At 37.9% G+C, this 12,056-nt stretch overlaps 1 protein-coding gene across 1 annotated transcript in view; it reads right to left on the reverse strand.

Annotated features, from left to right (window-relative positions):
* The window catches only part of UNC13C (unc-13 homolog C), a 520,481-nt gene that overhangs the window by 329,443 nt on the left and 178,982 nt on the right, over positions 1 to 12,056 (reverse strand). The window contains exons 7-9 of the mRNA XM_075857981.1: positions 9,374 to 9,379; positions 3,350 to 3,421; positions 1,295 to 1,514 (exon numbers count right to left, since the gene is read on the reverse strand). Coding sequence (XP_075714096.1) covers positions 1,295 to 1,514; positions 3,350 to 3,421; positions 9,374 to 9,379 — 298 coding nt within the window. The remainder of the gene's footprint in view (positions 1 to 1,294; positions 1,515 to 3,349; positions 3,422 to 9,373; positions 9,380 to 12,056) is intronic.

Here is a 12,056-nt window from a genome sequence, read left to right on the forward strand (position 1 = left end):
GGAAAAAAAAATGGCAGCCCCCATAGGGAAGAAAAAGTGTAAAAATAAGAAAACGTAAAACACAAACACACAAATAAATATAAACGTTTTTAATAAAGCACTAACATCTTTAACATATTTAAAAAAAAATTGTGATGACACTGTTCCTTTAAAGGGGCGAATACAAACGTAGCCTTCTTTAGCTTGACTTTTAACACATTAAATACACAGTGGCTAGATCTCTTATCTTGACTTTTTCAATGGCTTTTGTTGTGTGATATCACGCTGCAGCAAGTTATCAGAGTCAAAGTAAAGATAGCTACATCCGTACCTCTGTAATGCAACATGAATTGGAACATGCCATGATTTTTTTTTCTTACAAATTCATACTGACACAAAGGTACAGCATGGGCCTATATCAGTCTATGGACACCATATTATGTATTCAAAAAATGCACATTCATAAAATAGGCATGTGCATGGGCCCTTAATCAAGGTGGACCTCCATTTTACGACACTTTCCATTTTCATGTGCTTCCATCTTGAAACAAACATGATTGCAGAATATATAATGGGATATATATATATATACACAGAACAAGAGCAAGTAAACACAGCACTCCACAGATCCAGAAAATCAGGCCATGTGCTCGTCACCAGGGGATGAATCAATTCTCCTTCTTTTTAGATAGAAAACAGCATAGGACGTAGTAACGGCACCAAGGACTTCAAGATAGATGAAAAACAGGGTGGATTTATTCACCTCAAACACAGCAACGTTTCGGTTCAACAGGAACCTTTCAAGCTTGAGAAAGGTTCCTGCTGAACCGAAACGTTGCTGTGTTTGAGGTGAATAAATCCACCCTGTTTTTCATCTATCTTGAAGTCTTGGTGCCGTTACTACGTCCTATGCTGTTTTCTATATATATATATATATATATATATATATATATATATATATATATATATATATATATATATATATATATATATATATATATATACCTACACACATATATATATTAGTTACTATAGTTCTATTTATGGATGAATTTACTTAAAAGTGCTGCTGGATTCATTCTTCCCATTCTAGTGAGATATTACCCGCGGTATAATGTGCTATACATGACTAGGAGGTCAATATTGATGGGTAAAAACATTGCCATGCTCACAACAGGCGATCCTTGGGAATCTGTCATCTGGAGGATAGTCAGCACAATAGGAGCCTAGGAGCTCACAAGCCGTACCTGTCACTTCTAAACTAAGGCTAAATTATTAACAGTACTTATATTAGACAAAGAGATAAGACACTCACTTTGTAAGCAGTCAGCATTAAGGAGGTCTTGGCATTTTTCATGACACTTGACTCCACACTCCGTACACCTCATCCCCTGTCTTGCTATGCCCCAAAGTAGACCTTCACACTCATAGCAGTATGTTGGTGTTGTTGCAGTCCATACTTCAAAATTGTGAGGAGTGGTGGATGATATTGGATAAATAAGAGCTTGCAATGTCTTCTTGAAAACGTGAACTTTCTGTTGAGGTTGAGTAAAATATGGTAATGCTTATAGTATCGAATAGTTTCATTATACTTTGAACAATTATTATACAGTAAGCTGATGGGTATTATGCAAAATATTGAAAAAAAAACTCACAATAATTATGCATCATGGGCAGTGTCATCATAACATAATAACAATTATTATCATCATCACCATTATGGCATTTTGCTCTCGTCTTAACATAGATCTACAGTGAAATACTTTTAAATATAGAACCTCTAATTTTAGACACAGGAGTTTGGTCTTACACACGGCCTAGTGGTGTGCGACCAGTGTGGTCGCACAGAGTGAAAAAGTCAACCCTGATGAGGAGTCGCCTTATGTGCACCTCAGGCGTATTTGTGACCACCATAAATCTTATTAACTGCATAGCACTGTTATTACATTATACATGGATCTGTTATTTAGGAACTGTATTTTGGTACTATTTAAGCACTGTATGGTAATATAGTACAGTATACAGTATAGTACAGTATACTATTCTTACAGTCTATGACAGTGGCAGCACCGTATAGCATTGATATTTAGGCAATTGTATATAAAAGTGTTTTTGGTCAATATTTGGCACTGTATGGTACTTCTAATAAGGAACTGTTTGGTATGGTTATTTGTACACAATATGTGTAAAGGATTTGCCTGACACAGCTTCTGTGTCGACGCCCGTTGTTAATCAGTCTGCATCTGTGCCTAGGTCTGTTAGAGTGACTCGTTCTGCTACCACTCAGGCTGGGAGGCTGAGGAGTGGGAGAACCTATCACAGCCTGGCCAGACGGTTCTAGCTCCCACACTTGGTCTATGTATACCTGCATTTGCTGCTTGTCCTGTGCCTTTGATTCTCTCTGGTTCCTGGCTCTGCTGTTCCTGCTACTTACTATTGACCTGCTTCATATCGACCCTGGCTTGATTGACTGACTATTCTTCTGCTCTGCTTTTGTTACCACATACTCTCCTGGTTTGACTCGGCTCGTTCACTACTCCTGTTGCTCACGGTGTTGCCGTGGGCAACTGCCCCACTTCCCTCTCTTCTGTGTACCCTGTCTTGTGTTGTCTGTCGTGCACATATTGAGTGTAGGGACCGTCGCCCAGTTGTATGCCGTCGCCTAGGACGTGCCGTGCAAGCAGGCAGGGACTGGGTTGCGGGTAGATTAGGGCTCACTTGTCCATCTCCCTACCCCGTCATTACAATATGACAAAACACCATATGTGGAAGGGAGGCACCAACAGAAGGTACCACACAGGGCAATATCCAACATAATACCTGACATGGTATCACAGATTCAGAAATGTATGTGTAAGTTCTTTACAAAGCACATTTTTAGTAGATCTTTAAATAGCTATTAGCTTTGTAGAAGAACACTACTCGCCTTGGTCAATCGAATTTGTCCACTTTGGAAAATCTGTTTTGGCAGAAAGGTCCCTCAATTATAAGCTTATCACAAGGTGTCACACTGCTGGGACCCCCAGTGATAAATATAATCTGTCACAGAAACCGGCAGCAAGCGTTTAATTTTCCTGCAGCGCCACCACAGGAGAAACCAAGCACTTATTGAAATCAATGTCTGTGTAATGCACGGACATGAAGGGTCCCCCAGAACAAGATATGCTGTTTGCTCTGGCTAATAAATAAATGCTCCGAACTATCTATCTACTAATTCAGAATGCCATAATAGGATATTTGAAAATGGGTTTTCTAAACCAGAAAACTGCTATAACTTTGAAAAAACACATAACACATTTGTAATCTGTCACTCATTTCTAATGCTTATAGTATGTGTTGCAAGTTATTAGAATACCTGAAAATAACTTACCAGTTCCTCATTATTCACAGAGGTTCGGATAACCATTGCAAGAGATATTCCAGCTTTCCGTGCAGCCAATGTCTGTATAGAAGTAAAAACAATACATAATATCATTACAATGAAATAAGTTTGTTATATACAGTAAGTAGAGCATTGTACCATGTTAACCATCCATAGAGGCAGAGGCAGACATACCATTGGTTTAACCTGTGCACCTGCACAGGGGCCCGGTAGGTAAGGTGGCCCACTGTCACCTTAAAGGAACCTTCTTCCCTAGATTTCAGGTAAATGCCTGAGGTAATGAATTTTATGGCTCACAATTACTGATGGATTGTTAGAGACATAAGTGGGTGATTTATTATGAGATATTGGAGAGCAAGGGGCCTATATACTATTATTGCACAGGGACCCTCAGCTATCTGTGTCCACCACTGCATAGAGGTGAAAATTGTAGTTATATTACAGCTTTTATTTTCACTTACTAGATAAACTATGGTTGCTAGATTTCTAGAAAGCTTAGATCTCTTTCAACCACACAATGCCTGAGGAAGAGACCTAAGCTATCTCGAAAGCATGCATCTGTAATCTACTCCGCTATTTAAAAAAAAGTATCATACAACTACAATTCTTGTATGATATATACAAGGGAAAAAAGACCAACGTATTGTAAAGTCACAGAACTAGAAGCAGCAGGTAACCAGACAAAAGAAAACTAATTTTGTGACTTCTTCCTTTGACAAAAAAAATGGTTGTGTCATATTTTTTTAGTAATTTATTCAGGACTGTCCTCCTGGATGTACTCTACCCTCATAAGCAAGTTTTATATACTTTTCTATCCATGTTTGATCATCTAGACAATGGTTAATCTCTAATCTGGAATCTACAGTATGAAGACTGGTTTACTCCCATAAATGTACAGTTATTATACATTTGATAGCTCATGCTTCTTTAGTTCTATCAAATTAATGATGTGTATCACTTCTTGAGGGGTTAATAATTCAATGTAGTGTTTAGGAAGCTATTTAATAGGTGTAAAGTTAATATTTTCGGCAACGTGAAATACATGGTAGGAAGGAGTGATATTATGACATATTTTCTAAAAATACACCACATTTAACAATAATTTTGAGAAGGACCCTTTAAAAAGGCCTGCCGATTGTATGCCCCAGACATACGCAGCTGCCTATACAGTTACATACGTCTATCATTGATTCCCATTAAAAATATGTATATCCTATAGTATAGAAGCATTTTTTTCCTATACATTTGTATTCAAAAGCCCAGGGATTCAAACGTATAGTGGCTAACATTATGGCAAAAGTTTAAAAAAGTGCAAACGTGTAAACTGAATGTTAGTAAAATGTAAATGCGGACAGTATAGAGAAGCTACGGATGTAGCCATCTTTATCTTGACTCTGATAACTTGTTGCAACGTAATATCATGCAACAAAAGCCATTGAAAAGCCATTAAAAAAGTCAAGTTAAAGTTTCTTGACACTGTATTTAATGCGTTAAAAGTCAAGATAAAGATGTAGCCACATTGGGGAACTAACACTGTCTGTAATATCAGGGTAAGTAATTGTATTTGGAAATAGCACATTGTAGGGGAGCATGATTGTAGGGGGCACTTTAATACTATCCAATGAATAATAATACGTATTATTAACTAATAAAGATATCGATCTTCAAAGGTGGTAATTAGAAAAATGGTTTAAACAAGACGGTTAATAGGTGTAAGTAATGAAAAAGAGGTCAAGCTAGGGGAGGGAATCACTAACTATTTAGATTATAGCAAATCTGTTATAATACATACAATAAAAGTAAGTATTTAAAAAGTTATTATGGAAAGCCAATAAATGCAAAATTGGGCCGATAAATGTCATGAGAAATCTAATGAAGATGAGAAATCACCAATGCACTTGAGAACTGAAAACTGTCAGCAAGTGCAATGTTTAAAATGTGTGTTAATGCACGGCTTCTCAAAGGCAACAACTCTTTTGTCAAGCTCTCATTCTGTACATGAAAAATGACACAATTTGTAGTGTTTGGGAAATAGTCACATGCAGTAATTTGGTCCTTCTTAAAGGGGCCCCTTTGTTTAGAGGATTATTTTAAATCTATACAAATATCAATCAGTAAGATATAAATAATTATATTAGTTATTTGCTGTACAATATGACAAAGAGCACAAACAATAAACATAGCACAGCTATACATCTAGAGCTGCATGCGGCTTCCCTAGAAAGTTTTATTTTCATGGACTCTATTCATTATGAAGGTAATATATCTAACAAATTCTTGAGCGAGCCAAATCTTTAAAGCATATTAGACTGTGTTCACATGTTTTTTTTTTTTACTGTATTTTTAGCCTATGCACGGGGAAAGCTCCATAGGGCACCATTTACCCGACCTTTGTTGAGAGAGCCCTGTTGGCATACGTTCAGGGAATAAGACAATGTTCCTTTTTCTTTCAACTTTACTGAAAACGCAGTAATCTACGCTTCTTAGTGCAGAGACATCCCGCAAATAAATGTATACAATACGATATATGCTTGTTTTTCATGGGATCCTATAGACGACATATGGTATATTAATGTCATACATCCAGGCTTTACGTTTGGTGCAAACATCAGGACATTTCGCCGGCATATGTGATGAATGTAGAGTCTGAACACAATGTGAATAGACCCTTATTTTTATTGTTCAATAAATATGACTTTCCCTATCAGGTACTGTGCTTAGAGCCACTTCACATCAGCGTTTGCCTTCCATTTGGGCTTTCCAGTCCTCTATTCCATCACAGGAACATATGAGCGGAAAGACAAACGTAAAGTATTGTGTCCTTTTGCAATACCATTGATTTTTTGGGGTTTCAATTTGTTTTAATTTGCGTCTGTTCCACTAGGTTTCCGTTGTTTTTACGGAAACAATAGAGGAGCACACTACGCTGTTGTTTTCGTAAAAAAAAACAGATACCTAGCAGAATGGATGCAAACTGACACAAACAAAAAATATACCAATGAAATCAATGGTATTGCAAATGTAAACCATACTTTCCGTTTGTCTTTCCGCTCATAGGTTCCTCCGACGGAACAGATTAATGGAAAGCCCAAACGCTAATGTGAACAGGCCCTTACTTGCTTAGGCACAAAATGGTAGACAATTGCATAGATTTGTTTGCGGTTTTTAACAGCATATCAATCTACATTAATTAATAACCACAAAAAATGTCCAAATGTTTACCTGTAAAGTATGGAAAAGGACAGCGTATTTTTGGTAGTTGCAGCATATGTTTGGTCTGTTTTTCCTATCCAAATCTATCCTTCTGATGTAACCAATTTACGTGGGCTGAAAGGGGCCTTATTTCTTATACTTGGTCCTAACTGCTTTGAAGTATGTTAGAAATAGTATTACTAAAATTTGTAATTTTGCAGTTCTAGTAGGTCCATGTGTTTGGCAAATGGTGTTTGTTCTCATCATGTTCATTAGGTTTCCTCCAACATTCAATTATGGGAAGTCAAATGACTTCCTATAAAATTTACCCTACTGTGGTGTGTGCGCTTGCATGTTAGAAGGGCAGATACGATTGAGAGATTCGATTGTGAACATTGCTAATTTGAATTAAAGGAGTTTTGTCTAGTCTTATTTGTATTATGTAAAATAAAAAGTGATGCAACTTTCTAATTAATCTAAGTCATCTAATACACTAGCCATAAGATCGTTACTTGCTATCAATAAATGAAAACATAATTTTTTTTTCATTTAAAGATAGAAAGTCCTTCTTGTGCCAGTGCTGCTCACAAAGCAATTGGTTACTCTGTACCAGTGTAGGTAAAGCCCCTTTCACATCACATTCGGAAAATTACTCTCTGCAGCTAACATTTCCAAAGGGAATGCTTCATCACTCTGTATTGAGATCCGATCCTCCTTTTAATTAAAAAAGAGGTATAGGAGAATGGATCTTCTAAACATAATGTAAAAAGGGCCTAAGAACTATCAGCCTGAGGAGGTTTGCGCTGCTACCATGTCAAGCTCACAAAGAATTGTCTAGACTGATACACTTTAGTCTTCAGCTGTGTGAGCAGGACTGGGTCAGGTCTGTACAGGTTTTCGAATGTAAACAATAATGTTGCAATTCAATCAGAGATGACAACAAAGAACCTGAAGCACAAACTAGATTAGGCTGAGTTCACTCAGAGTGTTTTTGACACGGAAACCACGCCACAAAACGCGAAAATAAAACGTCCAAAAATGTCTCCCTTTGATTTCAATGGGAGGCGGAGGAGTTTTTTCCCACGAGCGGAAAAACCAGCTCGCGGGAAAAAGAAGGGATATGCCCTATCTTCAGGTGTTTATGCCTCTGACCTCCGATTGACATCAATGAGAGGCCGAGAATCGTATTTCGCTGCGTTTTATACCCGCGGCGCTCAATGGCCGTGGGCGAAAACGCAGCAAAAATTGGCGGGCAGGCAGAGGAAAATCTGCCTCAAAATTCCAAACGGAATTTTGAGACAGATTTTCCTCCTGCAAAAAACTTCGTGTGAACCCAGCCTTAGAAAGTTGCATAGCTTTTCATGACACATTTGGAATAGATCACCCTTAATTCTGTATTGAGCTGCACAATTTGTTGCCGTTATTTAAAATAATACCAAACATATCAAAAATATATACGGTATGTCTTATCATATGTCTTATTTACTGTGTTTTAGACTGAAGTCATAAGTCACTCTCTTGTACTTTTACGAGGTATTACAGTGTTCAGGTGCACAATGACTGACAAAAATGTTTAAAAAAAATTACCGTATGTTTATTACCAGCACAATGCTCTTTCTGGAGGGCACAGTGAGGTAGAAGATCGGTGCCATAAGTAATTAGAAGTAAAAGTTATTTTATTCTAGATGACTAATTAGGTTATGTCCCCAACTGACAAAGTCACCAAGTAAGGCTGGCCATACACATTAGATAGCAGTCGGTAGAACGCTCGTTTGGTTGACAGCTATTCCTCCCAATCCCCCTCCCATACACATGTTCAGCCAGGGTGCATCTATTCTAAATGGCAAGAGGGGAGTAAGCCGAGTCCTCTGGCGGGGGCTTATCTCCCCTAATAATAAATAGATTGGGCATGTTGAAATCCAACTGCCTGATCCTTCTCTCCCATGACATCTGCTGTTAGGGGAGAGTTGAGAGGCCCCAATACACATTAGATCATAACCAGGTTCGGCCGACATTAATATAATGGGTATGGTCACCTTAACGTGTGTAAATCAATATAACTGACAGGATGGTCACTTTTTTTGAAGAGGAAAGGACCTCAGACACAAATCCATTACTGGTCTTTTGATTTAAGCAAAACCATGTTTTTTCTAATAAAGTGCACCACAAGTTATAAAAGGTAAATGACGTGCAGACGTTTGCAATATAATTGGTTTACTAAATCATTGTTGTACGGTACATTGATGTTAAACTGCATCACGGACCAGCCACGGTCTGTGCTGTGGGCTGCACACTAGACAGTAGAAGACAGTGTCCTGCTCTGCCTCCTAGGCAACCGTCTTCCGTACGGGAGAAAGCACTGTAGGCTCCTACTGAAGACAGTAGTCTAAGAGACAGAACAGAGTGCGCTTTCTTCTAAGGTCCAGTGTCCAGCCAGCAGAACGGGCCACGGACTGTCCGTGCTGCAGTTAGACATCAATATACCCTAATACAAATAATTTTGAAAAACAATTATATTGCAGTACTTTTGCACTATAAAAATGTTTCTTTTTATTTTTTTCCATCTTAGTTCAGGGTATGGTATAAAAAACAGAGAAAATGTATTTCTTCAAGCTGGCTGATATTAATTTGGTAGAGTTAACAATTACCACTCTTTGCCTGACACTTCCAATATATAGTCTACTGTTTTTCCAGTGCCTCCTTAGCAATGCTATATTGCTATAGAGCTCTAAGACCACACGCTTTCTTAATACCGCTTTAATTCTTACAATTATAAAAATAAAGATGACGTCTAATATAATGTGTCAGATGGGTACTTACCAATGCCTGCATGCCAATGAAATATTGAGAGGAGGGAAAACAAAAAGAAAAGTATTAGAGAACCATAACACATAATCATAAAAGCAACAACTTCTTTCTCAAGTGCAAAGATAAACTTGTTGTATAGAACGTTAAGATAAATTAATGTTAAAGAAGACTTACAGGATTAGAAAAACATGGCTGGTCTCTTCATAAAACAGTGGCACAACTGTCCACAGGTTGTATGTGTTATTGCAGATCAGAGGATCAATGGATCTGAGCTGCAATACCCAATACAAGCGATGGACAGCATGTGGTGCTGTTTTTGGATGAGAGCAGCAATGTTTTTCTAATCCTAAACAACTCCTTTAAAGAATAAACCTAAAAGGATTACGCTCAAAATGTTGTGTATCAGACGATCAATAAATGCTCTATACACTAAGCTCCAGGACAACTGTATTAGCATAGCTATGACTAAAAACAAAGACAAAATATTTTAACTGCTCAAAAGCAAGTTTAAAATAAAACAATAAATAATAAAGTTCAAAACATTTCTTTATCAATCATGTACGGTTGATGTTATAAATATTATTGCTTACACAACTATGTTTTGCATACTTTACAATAAAGATACCACTGTAAACATTTCTATAGACAAAAATAACAACTATATTTTGAGCTACCTGCAATGATTTCTATAAAGTCAAAACCTCAAATGAATACAAAAAATAATGTAATTTCATTTTCTGAAAGAAAAATAACTTCAACACATTTGATATGTGTAAAAGGTATCTTATAGTCAATTTGTCTGGTCTGAAATGTGGCATGAATCTCAATGTAACATTACAATGTTTGTGCTGATGCAGCCTACAGACTGACTAGCGCACTGTAGAATTTTATCACATCACATAAAAGGAGTCTGTGCATGGAAATGAATTTTGACTTTATAAAAAAAACAAAAAACATATTGTTGTTTCTCCCCAAAACTATAAAAAAAAAATTACATATTAAATCTGTTTACTGTTTCATGACTCTTTCATTCACACAAATTAGAAGGAAATTTTTGCCGCAATTGTAAACACTGGCTATAGATATAGTATACAGATGTAGTAATCTTCAAAAGGGTCTAAAACTGCGGACGGTGATATAGGGGAGGGAAAGGGAAATTTAAAGTTACCTTTTTTCTCAGTCATGCAAGTTACACGACTGAAAAAATTTTGTTTCATTACCCTGGTGCACCGATGCTACCATGGTGGGACTTGATGTGTGAGTTATCCTGCGCTGCAAGCCCCACCCCCTACTCTGAGTGAGGGCTATAGCGGTCACCTGATTGGCCGCTAGAGTTGTTGCTCAGAGCAGAAAGTGGCATTTGCGACTACTGCGCTGGCGGAATCAAACGTCAATTTCTCAATCATGCAACCTGCATGACAGAAAAAAAAAGGTATGTTTACAATGTCCTCGGCCTCCCCTATATCACCCTGTCAGCCGTTTTGAGGCCTCAAACTGCTGACGGTACCCCTTAATTTGACTCTTAACGCATTAAATACATTGTGGCAAGAAACTTTAACTTTAGTTTTCCAAAAGTTTTTCAGAGGCTTTTGTTGAGTGACATTACACTGTAGCAAGTTATCAGGATCAAATTAAACTTTGCTACATCTGGAGACAAAAAGTGAACCACACTAGACTTATGAGAAAACTGATTTCTTTCTATGGGCAGCACCTTTCCTTTTTTGACTGCTCTAAAATTTTTCTCTGTGTTCATAATTGCAGCCTCATTTGTCTCTGAGGTTATATGTTCTAGAAATGTCACATATGTGTTTTTGCAATCGGTGACAAGTGCTAAAGATTTCACAACCTATAAATATTTGACAGAAAATGATGTTTGATTCCAGGTGTCTAAGAGAAAAAGATTAAAGAAGCTTTCTAGTGTTCGCCCCCCGTTTTAATAGCCGGTGCCATGTAGTGTAATGTTGGTATCATCTTACTTGGTGCTGTATTTCATAGGCAGCTGCTCCATTCTGGGCCGCGGCTGGGTCATATGATTTCAATCAAACTCTCTGAATCCAACAGCATCAGCTGTAGAAACCAGAAGTCAGTGTCTCAATACAAGTATATGAAAGCCTCGATATGTGTCTCATAGAATTGCATTGAAACACTGACCTCCGGTTTCTACAGCAGACGCTGCATGATTACCATAGAGTGAAAAGATCAGTATGTCAATGCAAGTTTATGAGACTCATATTGAGGCTTTACACTTGCATTGAGACACTGACTTTCGGCTTCTAGAGCAGGAACTGTAGGATTCAGGGAGTTAAAGCCCTTTTACACTAGCCAATTATTGGGCAAACGAGCGATCAAAGAATGCTCGTTCCCGATAATTGCCTTGCGTAAACAGGGCAGCGATCCGCAGATGAACGAGAAAATGCTTGTTCATCTGCTGATCGTATTGTTTTAAATGTGAAAAATATTATTTTTGTCGGCAGCACATCTTCCTGTGTAAACAGGAAGACGTGCTGCCGACATGATACAAACGTATGGAGATGAGTGATCAGAGTAACGAGTGTTCGTCCCCTTACTAGCTCCTCATGAAAAGAGCAAACAAGCACCGGTCAACGAGCGGTCTCATTGATTGGCGCTCGTTGCACCTGCCAAAATGGGCCAGTGTAAAAGGTCCTTTAGAGTGATCAAGTGGCCCAGCGGCGAC

This window comes from Rhinoderma darwinii, chromosome 3 (assembly GCF_050947455.1).
Source record: "Rhinoderma darwinii isolate aRhiDar2 chromosome 3, aRhiDar2.hap1, whole genome shotgun sequence".
NCBI classification, from domain to species: domain Eukaryota; kingdom Metazoa; phylum Chordata; class Amphibia; order Anura; family Rhinodermatidae; genus Rhinoderma; species Rhinoderma darwinii.